The following is a 20,999-nucleotide window of genomic DNA, read 5'->3' as shown; positions in this document are numbered from 1 at the left end:
TTCAACTGTAGCCTTACGGAGTTCTTAATCACCGTCATACGCCTCTCCATTCATTTGTTTCTTATTTTTATTTCATAGGGAAAGCAAGGAGATGCGAGCCCACCAGGCTAAGATTTCTATGGAAAATAGTAAAGCTATCAGTCAAGATAAATCTATCAAGAATAAGGCAGAAAGGGAAAGGTAAGTGTGAAGATGCTCACCGGGACAGTTTGGGTTACTGGGATAGTGTCAACAACATTAGACTGTGTAAACTCAACATGGATCTGAACTATAACACTGGAGTGTCCTAAGAGTCCTCTTAGGCCAATTACTGTGGAAGGAAATTTTTACTGCTGTAGTATAGTAGTTCCCAATATTTTCCTGATAACTGCCGCTGGTAAACTGTATTTATTATTCACACAACATATATAAAACCTGACAATAATCGATTTAATCCTGTAGCATTCTTCCTGCATTCTACCAAACCGTCATGCTAATCTCTCCCCGGCTCAGGTGTCAGCAAGTCTGGATGCGATGGTTCTGAGTTTCAGGTGTCAGCAAATCTGGATGCGATGGTTCTGAGTGTCAGGAAGGCTTCTTCTCACTTTGATTTACGTCCTTCGACATCAGGGATTATATATAAAGCTTCCACATAGATTTTCTGGTTTGTCTATGAGTTAGGTGAGCTGTCCGGAAGGAGAGATCGAGGCAGGAATCTGGGTGAATGTGACTTACCAAGCATGGGGGTCTTCCTCAAAGAAGACGGGAAGATAAGATGGGGCAGGACGAGACCTGATTAAGGCTGTGGTGCCAGGTGTTATATGCAAACCTTCACTACAGCTGTTAAAGGGAACCAGAGGTGGTTTTCAGTAACTGTGTTACCCACAGTGGGGTGTTGCCAGGGAACACAGATAACAATCGCCTCACTACCCATCATCCATCTCTGAGTATCCAGAAGCCTTCAGTTTCACAGACAAAAGACCAGGCCAGAACTGTGGGAGCCGTGGACAACAAGGGTCCTGCTCATGGATGGATGATAGCTGGCGAGATGGCTTTCTCTCTGAAAACCAGGGCTGCTGAAAGGCTGTTTTCTGCTCCACAAAACACAGAATACAGATTAGCCCTTGGGGACCAAAGAGGAAAAGGAGTGTGGCATTTCAGGCTCGTGTGTCACTCCATGAACCAAGGACTCCTAGAAGACTTGGCAGCACAAAAGGGGGCTCTCTGCTTTAACTCGGCTCCCCAGTATTCCAGGCTACTCAGTGGGTGCTGATGTTTCGAACAGAAGGGCCTCAGTTGCATTTAGTCTTTCCAGCTGTTGAATGATGCTAGGTAATAGTAAATCAAAACATGACAAAATACAAAGCATCCTGCCAATTAACTCATCTTTTAGAGTGAAGTTTTGCTAAATGTCATTTAAATGTAATAGCCCACCAAAGGGAAATGGAATTCCATAGTAGTTTATCTTTTTATTATATTCATTTATTTACTTTTTTTCACACATGGTGTGTGAAAGAGAGTGAGACAGATAGACAGACAAACAGGTAGAGAGGGGAAAGAGAGAGAGAGAGAGAGAGAGAGAGAGAGAGAGAGAGCAAGAGAGCGCACATAGGAGCACCCACAGTCATACAAAGTGCTCACGTGGAGGTCAGATGACAACTGTCAGGAGTCGGTTTGCTCTCGTGGGTCCCAAGGATCAAACTCGGCTTCTCGGGCTTGGTTGCAGGTTCCTTTTTCTACTGAGCCGTCTTAGTGGCCCTCCACAGTCATTCTGAGCTGGAGATGAGTGCTGTCTGTGCCTCCTGGGAAGAAGGTTCCAGGGAGATCACTAGTCATCCGTAGAGCAGTTGTTTGTAGTGTGACATTGTCGTGTCTCTCTGACTCTTGTTAACTTTTCAGAGGTGCCAGTCTCTGGACACTTTTTCAGATAAGGAACTCTGTTTTAAAAGTGTTATATACATAGAAACAAATAAATCTTCTTCAGTTCAAAACCCTCAAATACTCTAAAAATACTAAATATGAATTAATCTTTAACTTGAATTGTTTTTGACAGTGTTGTTAAATTTGGGCTGTACAAAGTGAAATATAAAATTCACCATGAAGACTGGGCTATTAAATCATCCTTTATTGTATTTTTTCAAATATATTAGAAAGTAGACTTAAGTTCATCTGAGTTCAAATTTTCTTTTCTTTCTTTCTTTTTTTTTTTTGCAATGCCAATGTCTTATTGTGTTTCTGAGGCCAGCCTGGAACTCACTAAGATCCTCCTGTCTCAGAATATTGAGCTCTGGGGTGAGTGGGGTAGCTACCATACTCAACTTTCAAATCACCCAAAACTCTAAGGTGTTGCTAATGTCATTATCCAGGCTTTAAGAATATTGTCTTCAGCTGGGTGTAGTGGCTCATTCCCTTAATCCCAGCACTGGAAAGAGGGACAGGTGGCAGAGGCAGGTGGATCTCTGAGTTCAAGGCCAGCCTTGTCCAGGACAACTGAGGCTACAGGGAGAAATCATGTCTTTAAAAAAATTATATTTATTTTGATGTATATCTGTTGACTGAAACTTTTTGTCTATCATTATCTGATCATAAAGCATCAACAAATAGTTGTTTCTAAAATGATAATAACCTCTGTGCCAACAAGTCAACCACCCCTTAAGTAGCACATGTATATGGTTGTGATTTCAGTTTTATCATAATGCTGAGGACTAAAGTTAAAGGTTTATCATAAGACTTAGCAAGACCAATAGAAACTAAAATGTTATTCTATTCCTGGGTCAGAAGAGACTTTTGAACAGAAATTATATGATATTTATAACAAAATGAAAATGCAAGCACTGTTGATCATGGATGGAAACTGCAGTGATGTTTACGAGAAAAGCATATTTCCTAAAAGATGTCAAAATTAATGTTGTGAATGCTCAAAGAAGATATAAAGGTAGAAACCAGAGTGGATACCAAGATCCCAGTTCAAAATGAATAACAAAGTGCACAAAGTGCTAGAAGGGGCGGGGGAGCAAGAGAAAGCATCCAGAAAGGAATGGCTTTTGTGGAAATTGTGAGAGCAGATGAGATCCTCACTAGACTGTCAGCAGGAACGATCAGGAGGAGAGAAGAAGGACAAATTAGTGGTGTGTGGAAAGAAAACTGAAAATAAAAGAGTAAAATAATTTTGAAAAGCTTCTATAATGCTAGTGGTACATTTGAAAATATGCGTAGAGTGCAGAGTTACTGAGAAAAATGCACGTGCCCCCGTGGACAGCCCACCTCCACATGAATACAAACAGCACTAATTGGATTTGGAGGTTATTCATAATGTTAATAATCAAAAAGAAGACATTGGAGGGAGACTAGTTGAGGGTACTGTGGGATGTTGGAGAAAGGTAGTAGGAAATTTACATTGTATACACGTATAAATTTTCAAAGAACAATTATTATTTTAAAAGAGAAAAGAAAACACACATGAAATGACTGCAAACGGAAAAGCCTGGAAAGACATCGTCATTAGAGAAGCTCACCCATTTGATGTTGTGTAGTCGTGAAAAGCACCCCACTACAGTCAGGGACACAGTTCAAACAGCATGATGCACCCACAAAGGGGCAGAACTGTCAGCATCTTGTAAATCAAGGTTGGGCAGCTATCTGGGGAAAGCAAGGGTTAAAGACAGAGTCATGGGATGAAGAGGAGGTTGCCCATATCCCACCAGCAAGTGAGTCTGCAAGCTTGGGCTTATGAAGGAAGCCAAAAATACCCTACTAAGTTCTTAAAACACACAGAATGATGTTAGCATGCTTGCAGTATTCATCAGTGCTATGTGGGATCTCATTAGAAACGCTGAAGCCCGGGCCCCTCAGCCCTTCTGAGTCTGTCTCTGGGGCGGAGAGCACAGCAGTCTATCTTTGGTAGATCTTCTGGGTGATTTATGCACAGAAAAGTTTGAACACTTAGAGGTATTTCTCATGGACACATCCATATATAGTTAAAATTATTAAAATATGGCTAAGTAAGCCTATGCCAGCCCCAGTACTTCCTCCAAGGAGAGGAAGAAGGGAAAATAGAATCTGAAGGAGTGCAAAAGAAGTTTAACTTTCATATGTAACATTCTCTTTTACTCATGGACAGATGGCTGTGTGGTTAGGGGTGCTTACTGTTCTTGCAGAGGACCTCAGTTCGCCTGCCAGCACCCACATGGCAGTTCACAACTGCTTGTAACGTCAGTACCAGAGGATCCAACACTTCTGTTGACCACAGAGGGCTCCTGCACATGCAGGGTGCAAATGAACTCGTGCAGGCAAATATGCATTTACTTGAACAAGATACAAAGGTCTTTAAAGTCGGAGACCATAAAAAAACATTAGTGGTTAACCTGAGTGATCTGTACATGGTTGGTTTTTATGCTTTCCTAAGTATTTTGTGTGTTTAGAAAATACTACAATAAAGGTTAAGGGAAAAGGAAGCAATAATCTAATCTGGAAAATGTGGTGCGGGAAGATTGGTTCTTATGGCTGTATGTGAATCCTGTATGGTGTCACGCCATTATCTGTCTCTATTGTTTTTAGGCGAGTCAGGGAGTTGAACAGCAGCAACACTAAAAAGTTTCTAGAAGAAAGAAAGAGAGTGAGTATTTTAAGCTTTTCTCGGCATTCCTGTTGGAAGAAAAAAAAATCTGTGAATAATAACTTGTGCTAGCCTCCAAGCCTTTCAAGCTGGTTGCCTAATTTCTTTATTTTTCTGTACCTTAAATATTCCAACATTACCCCTCCCCAAAAGCCAAAGCAATCTCTTACTGCTGTCACTGTGGAAATAATCTGACAGCATTTTATGTAGGCTATAAAGCCAAATTTCAGTCATGCAGAAGTGTTCAGTTATTTGCTAAGATTTAGGAAAGGAGAAGATATGCCCAATATGATTAATGAATTTAAACTCCTAACAGTTTTCGTGGTATTTTTCATTCCTTTTTTAAAAAAGATGGTTACCCTCAGTTAAATGATGAGTTTAATAAGCCATCCATCGTTTGTAATATTGAGACTACAACTGGAAATTTGTCATGTTTTTTCCAGCTGGCAATGAAACAGTCGAAAGAAATGGATCAATTGAAAAAAGTCCAACTCGAGCACCTAGAATTCCTAGAGAAACAGAATGAGCAGGTATTTCACACTATGCACATAGCAGACATCGGCAGCCCGTCAGCTTCTGGGTGGTGGTGCCGTGGCCCACAGGAACCCTCTGGGAAGGACTGTGGCCCCGGAGTACAGGGAGTGGGGAGGTAGAGAGCCTTGCTGGGCGCTTGCTGTACTTTCTCCTTTTCATCCAAAAAAGCCAGAAGTACCTTTTGTGGAGTGGGAGAAGAATGTGGGTGTGGGGCGTGAAGAGTGCAGAGTTGTCATTTGGATCAGTCATAGGGCTGGGTTTCAAGAAGGAGGATATGAGCAAACAGGTTGCTAATTACTCCTCCATTTTCATTTAAAGCTTTGCAGCTTGAAGTTGGTAGGTGTTAGCGTAGAAAAGTCAACCAAAAGAACCATCTCTCTTCAGTGTCAGTCTTAAAAAGGGAATGTGTAAATTCTCCCCAGAGTGTCACAATGGGATCTGAGTTTGCCTCCGTAACTCAACAAGCAGCCCAACACCTTAGCATCTTCTCACTGGTTTTTTTTTTTTTTTCTCAAAAAAAGAAAGAAAGAAAAGAAAAGAAAAACACTGAATAGAGAAGTTCAAGCTTACACACTGTGGTTAGTAGACTTCACTTGCTCAGTTACCCGCACCAGGGCACATCTGCTTCCCTGCAGTGCAGTATGGCAGGCTCTATCCCACATGGGCCTTTCTTACAACCTCTGTAGCTCTAGCAGAGTGAACATTTCTGTCTTCCTTGGTCCCATTTCATTCTTGGTTTGGACATTGTACTTTGTTGATGATTTATATCCATTTAGAAACTGCAAAGAGCTTTTAATGAAATAATAATGCATTTTCCTTTTTTATTTCTTCCCCTCTAGAAAGCAATCCTATGTGAGATTTTTTTTTCAGAGTAAATAGCTCACCCTAAAGGATACTTCAGAAGGAATTACATTTTAAAAGGCCCTTGAAAAGAACACAAAACCATAGTCATTTTTGTGTTGGAGCTTAGGTAACCTAGCTTCTGACTTCAAGTCCTCACTCTCTGTTGGACAGAACCTGGTCCTCTCATGGTTCCGAATGAAGTGTCTTAATTCTAGTCATAGCCCTGATCCCCAAGAGAGACTGGACATGTGTTTGGTCCTAGAAGTCCAGTTCATTTGACTCCATCAGAATTCATCATATTCTGGTACACATTATGTTTTCTGTTTTTAAAGCACATTCTAGAATGTGTCCCTGGCAATACAAGACTGTAAGAAAGGGTAAAGCTACCATCTCCAAAGCTTCAGAACTCATTTCAGGGGTTCAAGGAAAGTAGAGGGTGAGAATATCTTTGAGAGAGTTTAGAATCTGCTTTAAAAGAAGGGCATGATGAAAGGCAAGGCACAGTTAGGTTTTAACTATCTAAATTAGGAAACTATTTAGAAATTACAGTGTCGCTTAGCAACAGGTTTGACTAAAGAATGTAAATGTGCTAAAAATTGCTCATCACTACATTGTGGTGTAGATCAGAGCTACAGAATACAGTTTTCAGGTGTTGCTACTTTTAAAGCATAATAAAGAAATCACTATGAGCATTAAACTAAGTCATGGATAATTCAAACCACATCAGATTGCATTAAAAATATGAGGTTGCTGATAGTTGTATTGATTGGATCATGTTGTAAAGATGCTGGCTTTTTGTTCTTAAACTTCACATAATGCCTATTAATGTGTCATAAGATCATCTACCACCCACAACTCAGGCTTTGAGTCACAGAGACTTACGAAAGCACCCAACGTGAAAAATATCCAGATGTAAAACTGTAATGATATTCAAGGAAAAGGCATTCACTATGCCAAAGAGAAACTTACAGCAAACGTAGAATTAGGAATTGAATTCCTGCATTAAGGTTCAAGTTGCAAATAGCACTTGCTCCATAGCAAATTAAACACTAGGTTTTTGTAGTGTGCTTTTTAACACAAGGCCAAGAAGTGCTGGGCTCACAGTTTGTCTGCTACAACACTCTCCTAGGCACAGAGCAGGGGTCCACCATTTCCACTTGTTTCCCCTGACGACAAAGACTGTAGCCATGTAACAGAACTCCATCCATAATCAAGCAAGTGTTCCTTCAGCAAAGCAGTTCGTCATCTTCACGGAACCCCAAACTTCTAAATCAATTTTCCAAGCTGCTGCTAAGCCCCAGATTTCTTCCCTGTGTGTAGATCAAAGATGATTTAATTTAAACACCCATACAACATAGCCCTTTCTAGTTTATTTTCCCTAGTCTTGTAGAATTCCCAGCCATGCCCTACCAACCCCAAAACAAAGCCTGGTGGATCTACATAACTAGACTACCGTCAGAGGCACTGGGAGTAACAGCTAACAGGTTCACACAATTCATTCTCGATTCTGGATCCTGTGGCCTTTGTAAACAGCTTTTAGCCTTGTTTCCTCCATCAGCCACTTGTTCACTTAGACTTCCAAGGGCCAGGACATTTTTTGTGTGTGATTTAGTTTTTCCCATAGTTCTCCAACTACACAGTGTTTCATCTGTCTTGACATATACCGTTTCAGACATTTAACAGTATCATTTCTGTCACATTCAACTCCTAAAAATTAATATCTGTCATTGACACCATCATTCAGTAAAGTGAGGTAAAGGGCTCAGCTAAAGCTCAGACAACCTACCCCCTTACAGGAGAGAGGCACACGTGGGACTAATAGGCATTGGTTGTTTGTTTGGTTATTTTTATTCCTTTGTTGAGTCAGCTTGGGGAAAGTTGTTGCTAATGGGTGTGTATGTGTTTTATTCTTAGCTTTTTTTGCTTTTCTGTATATGGTTTTGCATTCATTTCTCAAAATCACTTCAGTATTCATTTATTTTGTTTTCTATGTATGACTCAATTTTGACATTACTATTTTTGTACAAACAGCTTTTGAAATCCTGTCATGCAGTGTCCCAAACACAAGGTAGGACTAAAATTTTGATGATAAGCAAGACCTTGCTTTTCTCTGGCTACATCAGTATTCTTGATTTGATTTCCATTTATGACTCCCATCTGGTCATAACTAACTAATATCTGAAAGGGTTAGACTTAAGACCCTGGCTATCTCATGCTTGAATTCCTCATCTTACTTAATCTGAAATGCTGTCACATTTGTTTGTGGTAGTGTTTTAGCCAGCATTTCCAGTTGTAAATCTGGGAATCAGGTTGTTATCTTGAAGAAAACCCAGACATAAGAACACTATTTATATATAATGTCTGTTGGTGCTTTTCAATGATGTAGTATTGTGGTCTATGTGCAGAAATGTTATACAGCAATGACTTTTGCTATGTTCTCTGTTAAGTCTGATCCACTTATGACTAGTCACCCCTTGTAAGGTGACTATATAATTGACTATTTAAAGCAGAAACAAAATATTTTGGAGAAAGATGTCTGTTCTTTATAGCCAGACTTCAGCTAAGTTGTCCCAGGCAATAGAAGTAGATGGTCACCCTGCTCATGTAAGGATTGAGCTCTCAGGATAATCTTTCAATGGCATTCTATTATGCATTCTATACTGTGTTCAACAGAATCCTTAAATGCAAAGGGGCCAAAATATAGGAAATTTTATTACTGTCCACTGAACATGAAGTCATTTAATTTCCAGCGCTGACAATGTCTCACAGCCATCTCTTATAATACTGTTTGTGTCATTCTTTCATGTTTGTATATTTTTCTCCATTTCTTCATTTTCCTGTATTACTATGTCAGGCATTGAAAATTATATGGGTAGAGGGAATAATCATGAGCCCCAAGTTTACGCAGATCTAAAATTCTGTGGTAATGTTATATCTACCCTCACCAAAATGAAGGTGAAAGCCATAATGTTAAAACACTTCATTGTCTGTGAGAAACTGGTTTTGTTATAGAACTTCATTTGGGATACTTAGATACTTCTAGTATGATCTAGAATTGACCAGCCCCTCCCTCTGACTCTCCGTTTAGCTGGAATATCAAAGAAGACATAAACAGTAGCATCAGGGTACTTCAGAATCTTCCTTCCACAATGTATCTTTATAGATTTTCTCATGTTTCCATCCTTACCTGTCCTTTGTTTCAGTGACCTGTCACTGAAAGGGGAAAGAGGAACTGTTTCCCTACCACACCAAAAGGTGCAAGCATGTGGGTTGGGTATCTAGGCTTTCGGTTTGAAAGTCAAAGTTGAAATGAATCACTTGGTTTCCCCATGTTCCCAAGTAATTTCTTGTTGCTGGAACCTGCTTCTGCTGACCCTCTTGAATAAGCTGGTTGCTTTAGTGACTATCTTAATTCATGATATTAAATTCATCCTGGCTTATATCCTGGTGTTCCATAAAAAGTAGATTATTCCAGAGAAGCAAGAGCTCCAGAGTTTGGATAGTAAGATTTCTGGAATCCTCCATGCTCCTGTAATGGTATGTTGATAGGGCTCCAGTCAAAGCAGTTTAATGTATATGATTTTACGTTACCTACGCCATCAAAGGACTCAAGTCTTAATTCCTTTTAAATTTTAGACCTGTTTGAGAAATTAGTTATATATAAGAAATGTTATTCTAAAAATGATAGAATTTTCCACACAAGGTACCAACCGCACTAAGTCAAACAGTTTCATCATCTAAGTAGCTAGCTCAACTTCTTTACATGAGATTTTCCCCAGAAATTTTTAGGCCAGTTTTTCTCAGACTTTTATGTACATTAAACTCTCCTGGATGATCTTGTTGGGTAGATTCAGAGGATCTTAAGTAAACTCCAAGATTCTGCATTTCTGAGAATACCCCAGGAAATTCCAAGGGTGTCGATCTACTTGTCACATGTGTGTAAAGAGGACAGGCGTAGAGGAAACAGACGAGAGCCAGTGGGTGCCTTCAGAGGGGGATTTCCATGTGTAAGGCCATGTTTCTGGTGTTGTAGGCGAAGGAGATGCAGCAGATGGTGAAACTGGAGGCCGAGATGGACCGCAGACCGGCAACAGTAGTGTGAAACTCCAGAGTGCAAACTGAGGCTGGAAAACCATGGACCATCGGGAGATCATGGCCAGCTTCGAAACTGAAACTCCACGGACAAAACCTGTTTTCTGTTGGATTTTTTTTTTTTTATGTACAAACACGGTGTTATCTGATACCACACAGACTGGGGATGACCAAATGTTCTTCTGTTTAACAATCGACTATTGTATTTCTTTGGCCAACCAAAAATAGCTATGTATCCACAACAACAATAACAAAGAATCTTCTATTCCTGACAGGCAGAGTCGAACCGTGCTACACAACTTAAACATGTTTGCTAAAAGACAGCATCACAAGTCAGTGGGCTTGGTGTTAACAGCTCTGCTTTGTGATGCATTAGGACATGTTTGAGCTGCTGCTGCAAAAAAATAGTGCATTAGTACCTTAATAGTAAGCGCATGCACTAGAAGAAGCAACTCTGTCTACAGTTCATTAGCAGAAGTGGCGGTCTGCTATCCAAATCACTTTGCGGAATTTTCTATACCTAAGTTACCTCATCAGTAAGTGCCATGTCTTTACCATGCCATAAGATGCTAATTTCCTGTAAATGTTGCAGAAACTGTTAAGACTAATAGGGACACAGAAGAGTGTACCTGTGCCAAGCTCATCCGTGCTTCAAGGGGGACTCAGCAGGCTCGTTTCAGAAAGTTTACAGCTGCCACTTCTTTGTAGGGATTCCTTCTGCAGGTTGCAGGTGTTACAATTCACTATAACTATAAGGGTTGTGAAGTGATTATTGGCAAAGGTTTGTAAATGTGACCATGTACAAAGTATTTATACTCCTTAATTCTCACGGTTATAGCGCGAAATCATCTAAACATTACCACGTGACAAGACTAGTCAACAGGAATCATAGACCTAATGTTTTGCATGATGCACAAGCACCAGTTATGACTAACCCGTTCCGACACAGTTACTCTAACACCAAATAACTACTGGTTAAGTAAATGTATGGCACAGAATATTATTTGACTATCAAGACTTTTGTCAAAATAAAAAAGTCTATATATATGTGTATATGAATTATGTGGGCATTCTTGATACTTCAAGTTCTAGTTTGAAAAAAAATACATAACTAATTTAATTTTACACAAAAATATTTATGCAGATTTTCAGACTTTCATATCAGGAAATAACCTTTTTATGTCTGTTAAATATCCAAACAATTTGCTACCGTGTTAATCTGCATGGTCTTCTCGCCTGCTTAGTTGCCTTGCAGGTGGCGCCTCAAGTGTTATGCTGGGATCAAATCGTGCTACCCAAGCCCAGAGGAGCACACAGAGACCTGGTAGCCTTGAGCGAATCAGAGTCCTGATTTTAGGATGTAAAATGCCAACTTAATTGTTGTATATGATTGTACAAACTGATTCTGTGTGTTCCTCTGAAGAGAACAGAGAAAATTATAACAACATGAAGGCTGAAATTCAACTTACAAATTCTCTAATAAAAAAATGAAAACACATGTTATATCTGAGTATTTGCTTCCACAATGCTTTCTAGAACCTCTTTGCCTTCTCATATACGATCTCTTTATAATTTTCTACAGGGTTTTTATTTCATATCTCCGTTATTATTTCCCTGACACAAAACACACAGATTCTACATAGAGAAGTCATGGGTTCTTTTGCCCCCCCGCCCCCAATTATGATTTGAGTAGCTTTCACACGCCGTCAAATTCCTGGTTTTCTTATTTGTGAAACAACGGAATCAGACTGCGTATTTTCAGCACCAACATCCCATTTAGTAAAAGGTTTTCTTCGCAGTTGGGTTGCCAGTCTTCAAAGATTTTGATCACTTCTCTTCCTCAAGGCCAGTGGTTCCTCCAAGAGCCGCATTTGGCTGTCACTCTGTCTCCTGCACTGCAGCCACCATTCGCCATTGCCTCTGCTTTTAAGGCTCCCATTGTTATGTGTCCCAGAAGAGGAGTGAATCCTGGGCTTGTTGGGGGGGTGTGTGTGAAGGGAAGGGTCCAGGTGCGGGGGATGGGAGGAATGGAGGGAGAGGAAACTGAGATCAGAATGTTAAATAAATAAAAAGAAGGCTCCTAGTTTTCCCATTGTCCAATTATGCCTTCTCTGTGTTTCCATCATTCTATACCATAATTAATATTTCTATCTTGCAGTTTTAGAGTCTGAAGCAGTATTTTATTTAACCCAGATTGTTTTCAGTATTTGAAACATATTTACCCACAGATCTATTGGAACAATTAAGTAAACACAGCTAAGATAATGTGGCAAAATTATGACTTTTTGTTTTTAAATATGTATTGCTCAGGGCTGCAGAGGTAGCTCAGCATTGAAGAGTGCTTTCTATTCTTGCAGATGACCAGAGTTTTGTTCCCAGCATCCATGCCAGGCGTACAGCCACCTGTAACTCCAGCTCTACGAGATCTGATCCCCTCTTTTGGCACCCACAAACATGTAACAGACATCCGCATAGATATGAATACATTTTTAAAAATTTTATTTCACTGACCTTTTTCCCATTTATTTTACATACCAACCACAGTGTCTTCTCTTTCCTCTCCTCTCATTCCTTCCCATCAACTCCCATTTACCTTCCTCCCCATCCTCTCCTGTTTATCCATTCAGAGAGGGACAGGCCTCCCATGGGCTTGAACAAAACATCAAGTTGATGTAGGACCAAGCTTCTGCTCTGCATAAAGCCTGGGTGAGGTAATCCAACATAGGGAGCAGGTTTCCAAAAGCCAGCTAAGTGCTAGGAACAGGTCCTGATATCACTGCTAGGAGCCTTACAAAGAGACCAAGCTACACAACTGTCATGCACACATGTGGAGGGCCTGCGTCAGTCCCATGCAATCTCCCTAACTGTTAATCCAGAGTCTATGAGCTCCCACGAGCTCAGGTCGCTGTCTCTGTGGGTTCCTCTGCCATGACCTTGACCTCCCTCCCCTCACTTCAGAAGTACTCCCAGAAGTCGGTCCAGTTCTTGTCTGCGGATTTCTGCATCTGCTTCCGTCAGTTACTGGGTAAAGGCTCTCTGATGACCTTAGGGCAGTCACCAATCTGAATCCAGGAGATGGCCAGTTCAGGCACCTCCACTATGGCTAGGAGTCTTAGCTGGGGTCATCCTTGTAGGTTTCTGAGAATTTCCTGGCACCAAGTTTCTCCCTAACCTGGAAATGGCACCCTCCCATCAAGATCTCTTTTTTTGTTACTCTCCCCTTCAGCCCCACCCCCAACCTGCTTCCAGCACCCAGCCCAGTCACCAAACCCATCTCCCCGCGTCCTGCCCTCAGTTTACTCAGGAGATCTCTTCTAATTCCTCTTCCTACGGAAGCCCATGCATCCCTCTTAGGGTCCTCCTTGTTATCTAATTTCTCTAGGGCTTTGGATTGTTATCCTTTGCATTACATCTATTATCCACTTATGAGTGAGTACCTACCATGTTTGTCTTTTTGGGTCTGGATTACCTCACTCAGAATGACTTTCTCTGTTTCCATCCATTTGTCTGCAAATATCATGAGGTCATTTTTTTTACAGCTAAGTAATACTCCACTATATAAATGTACCACATTTTCCTTGTCCATTCTTCAGTTGAGGAGCATCTAGGCTGTTTCCAGGTTCTGGCTATTATAAATAATGCTGCTATGAACATAGCTAAGAAAGAGACACTTTTTTTCTCATTTTTTTTATTAAAAATTTCCATCTCCTCCCCTCCTCCTCCCCCTTCCCTCCCCTCCCTTCCACCCATACCCCACTCCTCCCCTCTCCAAGACAAAGAGCCATCAGGGTTCCCTTCACTATGTCCTCCCAGCTCCCCCTAAGTCCAGGAAGGTGAGCAACCAAACTGACAAGGCTCACAGTGAGCCCATCCATGCTGTAGAGTTCATGCTCATCGCCGTTGTCCTTGGTTTCTCAGTCCTCCTCCACCGTCAGCCACATTCAGAGAGTCCGGTTTGGTCCCCTGTTCCATCAGTCCCATTCCAACTGGACTTGGTGGTCTCCCGTTAGATCTGTCCCACCATCTCAATGGGTAAACGCACTCCTCACGGTCCTAACTTCCTTGCTCATGATCTCCCTCCTTTTGCTCCTCATCGGGACCTTGGGAGCTCAGTCCGGTGCTCCTATGTGGGGCTCTGTCATTTTCTCCATCCAATGCCAGGTGAAGGTTCTATGGTGGAAAGAGACACTTTTTAAAGTTTATATTGCACCCAAATCCTATAATTATTAAACAACAACAACAAAAAGAAACCCTTGCTAATTAACGTGGCTCATTCTCCTCTAACATTAAGAGCTCTGCTGTGTTTTGGGGCATGTTGCTTTAGTGTTTGATCCCCATTCAGAGAACTCTGCCTTCTAGGGTCTCCTAGGACCTCCTTTGCTAGGCTCTGGCTACAAAAGAAGCTCCTTGTCTTCTGCTATGTGGGAGGGGCATTCTTTTTGCTGTTCATTTTGGCACCCTTCTGGGATATGCAGACCTGCTGGATCTTTGCTCTTAACCTCAGATTCATCCATCACAGCACCATTTTTGACCAGGTGTCACTACAGTACCATGTGATTCTCACACAGTGGAGCTTCACAAATCCAGGAGACTTGAAGCCTTTTGGCACTATGCCCTAAGACATACAAAGTGAGCCTGGTTCTGCTAAGCCCCAAGATGTGCCTGGGTTTCTACCATATACTGCTTCTTCTGTACTTAGGACATGTATTTCCAATTTAGGGCTCTGAAAACTTGACACTTGAATCTTCTTTTGAAAGGGTGCGTCTTTGTCAGAAATCCAGTGGTTGTAGGTCTAAGGATGTTTGTTTGTGTTGTTTGTTCTGTTTCCCTTGATCCTTGTGTCTGTTTTTGTACAAGTACCATGCTCTTTGTGTTACTATGACTCTGCAATATTATCTAAAAATCAGACACTGTGACAATTGTAGTCTTTCACTCAGGATTCCATTGATTCTCATTCTCCGACCCCCTCTGTGTGGGGGTGTGTGTTTCTGTGTGCATTTTAGAATTGTTTGTTCTATTCCCTTTTAGAGTGTTAATACAGATCACATTGAATCTGGAAGTGACTTTTGGTAAGCATTTCTCAGTATTCATTGGGCTGAGCCATTAGCATGGTAGATCTACCTTCTAGTAGCTTCTTTAATTTCTTCAGTGTCTTAAAGTTTCCATTGCAGAAGTCTTTTACTTTTTTGGTTGGGTTTATCCCTAGAGTATTCATTGAGGCTACTATGACTGGCTTTTTTGGTCTGTTTTCTTTCCAACATGTTTGTTGTTGGTATTTAGAAAGCAATGGATATGTGTTGAGTTTGTATCCTGATAAGATGTATCTACACTCAGAGTTTCTGGTGGGGTAGGGCCTGGTTCTTATCTTATCCTTCCTCAGAGGGCATTCTTGATAAGCGGGAATACCCACACAGTGTTCTACTTCTTCTCTAAGTAGATTTGTCTTCCATTTTAGAGAGCTGAAGAACAGATTATGGGAGAGAAGCTTGCCAAACTACAGGACTATCAGGAATGACCCTATGTCAACATGGGATGTATTTATACATCTCAAAGAATGAAAATATTCTGCCAGTCATATGACATGCCACCCAATGATCATTAATACATTTCTTGATTTAACAGATGATAAAATGTGAATATGTTCATGTGAGAACTTAGAAAGCAGAGCATTTTAAATGTTTTATACATAATCTTCAAACTCCAGGCATTAAAGGAGGAAGGAAATTTCAAATATAGGGCACAACAGAATCCTTCAGAAAACATATAGAACTGTCAACACCTGGGTTTGAGGTTCAGCAATGAGCTTCCGGGAAAGTAATTCAAAACAGGAAGCAAATCTTTAATTTATCACAGGTTAAGAAATCTGGTTTCCCTTAGTGGCTTCATCCAATAACCTTTAATTCTGCTTGTGTAATGACTCTTACCCCTGTGAGGTGAGCTTTGCTCTGTCCTCCTCTACGTGGTTTCCTCTTATAGATGTCAAGAGTTAAACAGACAGTGTTCAAATTGCGCGTAATTAATAAAAAATAGGGCTCGGCTCTCCATCTGTCCTGCCCATTTGTTTCAGCAATCCATAGCCGGTGCTGAACCTTGGGGCAGTCTTGTTCTGCTTGACCTCATCAGATCCCATCCCCAGCTGCTGATCCATCTATAAATCATACCTTCCTGTGTGGGAAGCTTCTCTCTCCTTCCTTGGAGCTGTTCTGCTTCCTCAACATTCAGGGGTTTGAGCTTTTCCCTTCAGATCTCTCCCATAGATACAGAATCTTGTTGCCAACTGATGGTCCTGTCAGATCTCGCTCCGTTCAAATGTAAAGCATTCCTGCTCAGCAGCTACAGAATAATACTCAGATCACTGGAAACAGCGTTCCAGCTCATCTTCATTTCTCCACTCCCATTACCCATTTCAGTTTAGCATTCTTTGTCCACAGACAAGTAGCACATCTTCTCTAGCCCACTACACAATGTTCTGTCCTCCCCAAATGACACCTCCTCAAAGTTGCCTCTGATTTTCAAAGAATATGTGGTTCTTAACCATTATAGGATTATTTAAAGTATTTTCCGTAAGGTGAAATATACAACTTACAATTGTATGAAAATCTTAAAATAAGATGGATTTTTTTTGTTTTTTGTTTTGTTTTTTGGGTATTTTTGCAGTTCTTCTTCTCAATTCCACAAAACGCAACTCCCTCAATTCTGGTTAGTCCCCTTTCAAAGCAGTGCAGCGCTGGGAAAGTAGGTTCAGTGGCAGAGCACGCACCTAGGATGTGCAGCGATCCTTAACAATGCAAAAATAAAATGACCGCCTACCATAAAAGCTGCCAGGAACTTAACAAATGATTGCATTGACATTAGGAGAGCTGTGGAAAGTGAAGAGGGGATGCTCATTTTATTGTTGATGTTGTTTAAGGATACATCATTTCAAACCAGGAAGGAATAGCTTCTCCTTTGTAGTCCCTTCTGCAAGTCTGGCGGAGGGCCATATTTCTTTGAACCTTTCTGTGGTAACAGAGTTTTGGAGAATCCCAGGCCCACTTTAGTGATTGCACCTTTAATATCATAAATCTGAGGTGATGCATCTGGCATGAATTTTTATGAGCCTTTGTCATGAAAAGCAATCTGCCTCTCTATTAACGAGAAGGAACAGAAGGTAGTTTTAAATGGCAACACCATTGTTTCTGCATAAAAAGAAAACAATATACCTGTATCAATAAAGGAGGCAATGCCCCTTCTGCTTTCCTCTCCTTGACTGACTTTCTTAGAAATAAGTGGTGGGGTGCAGCTCCTGAGCTGCTTCATACTGGGCATTTTTAGACTCCATCACAATGCAATGAAAATAAGCTTCAGCAAGTGAGAATATTTCCAAGACTCAAAGGTCTGTTTTGCTAAGCAGCTGCTTATCTTATGTCCCAAGAAATTTCATCCCAAAAGGAATGAGTCTGCGTGTTCACTAAGATGCATGTTCTTAATTCTTTATATTAAACTAGAAACTAGTTGTATCGACACATGTGGACTCCATATAAGTCTAATTATGGACTATCTTGGGGACTGTCAGAACAGGTTCCCCAAGAGGTGGCCTGGGGTGATGAGAATGGCGTGGAGTAGTGGTTCTCAGAATGTGTGACAGCGACCCCTTGGATCATTCTGGGTTCTCAGCAGCCTGCATGAGGACCTGCGAGTATCTCTAGTTTCCAGTTCAGTTCATCTTTGTGGAAAGCTGAGGTGTGTGTGTGTGTGTGTGTGTGTGTGTGTGTGTGTGTTTGTGTATGTGTGTACATTCAAATGAACATGACACAGCAACAGATGAAAATGAAAATCACCAGATGCATGTGATTTCTGTGAAGCTAGACCCTGAAAGACGTGAGATGACGTAAACAGTAAGCAGTACTCTACCAATGCCTAGTATTGTCATTCTTTCATTAAAAGTAGTCACATATTAGTTAATATGTAGTATTAGTTAATTAGCATATTGGCCAATATGCTAATATGTCATTGATTGTTACTTTTATTGGACTGGTAAAATATTTCAAAATTACGGTTTTAATTTCCAAGAGTTATATTTATGGACAAGAGTCACATATACAAAAACTCAAATTTCCTCAAACTATAAACATGTGATAGAGTCCCAAACAAAAGATTTTAAGAGCTCTTAAACTATGATTTGATTTGAGTGAAGGTTGTGTGGACATAAGTCCTGGGTGCACACTTAAGATTCATGTGCCTCGCTACATGTACATAGTCCAAAACTGTTTAAAATATACACAGGAAAATAGGTATATGCTTATGATGCAATGTAAATGGGAGGAATTAGCATATCATTCATTATACAGAAATAAATGCACATTTTCTGAAGATTTTTAGGAATTATGCCAAAAATAATTATGCCAAAAATAACAAAACTTACTTGAAGCCTGATCCTAAGTGGGCACCAGCTAAGATGTGTAGTTATCTAAGAGTTGGAGCACAAACCTAAATCTTTGTTTCTTTATAGAGAGGTTAGTTCATACCCTCTTTTAGGAAGAGAAGGAACTTCTTGGTTAATGGATGGGGGGGTGGTAGAAAGAAAGTGGGTGGGGTCTAATGTGGAACATTTTCTCTTTATTCTCCTTGTGCTGGTTAGTTTATTGTCAACTAGAGCTCCTCCTTGAGGAATTGCCTAAATCAGCTTGGCCTGTGGGCATGTGTCTGTGGGGCATTGTCTTGGTTGCTAATTGCCCACAATCCTGGACAAGCAGGTGTTCCGGGGCTGTTTAAGAAAATCAGCAAGCAAGCTGGCAAGCAGTGTTCCCCCCTAGTTCCTGCTTCAGGGTCCTGCCTTGACTTCCCTCAGTGGTGGACTGTGACCTGGAGTTGTGAGTTCAGATAATCTTTTCTCTGAAAGTTGCTTTGGGCCGTGGAATTTGTTACAGAAACAGAACGTTTTTTGTTCCAGTGTTTCCCATGCTTACGTCTCAAAGTTCACAATGGAAAATGATTTGAGCCAATCCAAGAAGAACTAAGAGAGATTGACAAGTAACCAAAAAAAAAAAAATGACACTCAGGAACAAGCAGACATAACTACTTGATAAAGGTGACAGATGTCAGCTAAAGAAAAACTGAGGAGTAAACAGAGTGGACATACACAGTCCTAAGGGGGCTGTGCTGTAACGGAAACAGTAGAGAAGAAATGGGAAAGGCCTGTACGCTGGGGCAGATGTAATTATTCAGACATCAGTGTGACAAAGAAAGACTACCACTACCATTTTGTAATAACCATCCCTGGGTGTCAGTGTTTGTGTCTTTGTGTGTGTGTGTGTTTGAGAGAGAGAGAGCAAGAGAGAGAGAGAGAGAGAGAGAGAGAGAGAGAGAGAGAGAGAGAGAGAGAGAGAGAGAGAGAGAGAGAGAGAGAGAGAGCGCATTACCCTGGTGGCTACTGGTATATACACATCTTCAGTGGGCATATTTAATTAAAACTGTATAGCTTTTTGTCTTCCATTTTCTTCTTTTTTTAAATTCGGAAATATCTGTTCTGAGCCTTTGCCTTTTTAAAATTGGTTGACTGTCATTTTGTGGGTGAATCGCACATGTTCTTCATACATTTCAGGTTGAGTCCCTTCGTAGATGCGTGATTTAAAAACATGGTTTCCTCATTCTGTGCCTTGTCTACTTCCTTTTCATTTCCTTAATGTCATGTCTTTTAAATGACAAAAGTTATGCCAACCATGGCAACTCATACCTTTAATCCCAGAACCTGGGAAGCAGAGTCAAGTAGATCTTTGCCAATTTGAAGTCAGTCTGGTCTACGTAGTGGGTTCCAAGCCAGCCAAGGCTACATAAACCTAATTGCAAAAATGAAAGAAGAAAAATATTGTGGTTTTTATTAATGGCATTTAATTTGTTTCTTTTGCTGATTTTTGTGCCTCTGGGGTTGATCATATCTAAGCAATCATTGCTTAATTCAGCATTACTAAATTCATATATGTAGCCTTTATAATACATAATATAATTTCACAGTCTGTTACAAGTGAGTTTGAAATCTCTAAAACTCTGATAGAAAAATAAGGAATTTTTCATGAATGGCTATGTTATCTTTACACAGGATCCATGCTTATCTTTTCTATATCTTTCCACTCTTAATATATTTTCTGCCAAAAAACCCACAAACACAGGAGGTTAAAAGGGATATAAAACATTTTGTCTTAATTATTTTTTAAAAAATGCATTAATTGTACTTATTTTTCTACTGTTATGATAAAACACCATGGCCAAGGAAACATAAAATCAATCTACTTAACTGGGCTTACAATCCAGAGGGTTAGAGTCCATGATAGTGGAGAGAAGACATGGTGGCAGGTGGCTGGAACAGCAATTGAGAACGCACATCTTGATCCATAAGAAGGAGACAGAGAAGCACACTGGAAACTTTGTGAATCACTTGAAACATCAAAACTTGTTCCCAGTGAAGCATTTACTCCAAGACCATACCTAATCCTTCCAAAACAGTTCCCCCAACTGGAGACCAAATATTCAAACGTATGAGCCTATAGGAGCCATTGTCATTCTCATTCAAGCTACTATCTGCTCTATCCTGAAAGGAAGCTCCTTGTACTGGTTAGTTTTCTGTTACCTTGACACTAGCCTGGATCATCTGGGAAGAAGGATCATCAATTGAAAAGATACCTCTATCAGATTGGCCTGTAGGCAAGTCTGCAAATATATTTTCTTTTTTTAAATTGAGTTTTATTGAGCTCTATATTGTTCTGCTCCCCTTCCTGCCTCTCCCCTCACCTTCAACCCTCTCCCAAGGTCCCAATGCTCCCAATTGACTCAGGAGATCTTGTCTTTTTCTACTTCTAATGTAGAGTAGATCTATCTATGTCGCTCTTAGGGTCCTCATTGTTGTCTAGGTTCTCTGGGATTGTGATTTGTGGGCTGTTTTTTTTTTTTTTTTTGCTTT

The 20,999-nt window shown here is 40.5% G+C and overlaps 1 protein-coding gene and 1 non-coding gene across 3 annotated transcripts in view; one reads left to right on the top strand and one right to left on the bottom strand.

Annotated features, from left to right (window-relative positions):
* The window catches only part of Plcb4 (phospholipase C beta 4), a 363,836-nt gene extending 352,270 nt beyond the window's left edge, over positions 1-11,566 (top strand). For both annotated transcript variants that reach the window (XM_038331031.1, XM_038331032.1), the window contains 5 exons: positions 79-180; positions 4,537-4,594; positions 5,038-5,124; positions 8,003-8,039; positions 10,005-11,566. In XM_038331031.1, the coding sequence (XP_038186959.1) occupies positions 79-180; positions 4,537-4,594; positions 5,038-5,124; positions 8,003-8,039; positions 10,005-10,093 (373 nt within the window). In that variant the 3' untranslated portion in view covers positions 10,094-11,566. The remainder of the gene's footprint in view (positions 1-78; positions 181-4,536; positions 4,595-5,037; positions 5,125-8,002; positions 8,040-10,004) is intronic.
* Positions 11,567-20,096: 8,530 nt separating this feature from the next.
* LOC119816019 lies at positions 20,097-20,199 on the bottom strand. The gene has a single exon (XR_005285673.1). It is a non-coding gene; the product is annotated as a U6 spliceosomal RNA (small nuclear RNA).
* Between the last annotated feature and the right edge of the window lie 800 nt (positions 20,200-20,999).

The sequence above is a fragment of the Arvicola amphibius genome, chromosome 5 (assembly GCF_903992535.2).
Source record: "Arvicola amphibius chromosome 5, mArvAmp1.2, whole genome shotgun sequence".
Lineage (NCBI taxonomy): Eukaryota > Metazoa > Chordata > Mammalia > Rodentia > Cricetidae > Arvicola > Arvicola amphibius.
This window is presented reverse-complemented; position numbering and strand designations above follow the sequence as displayed.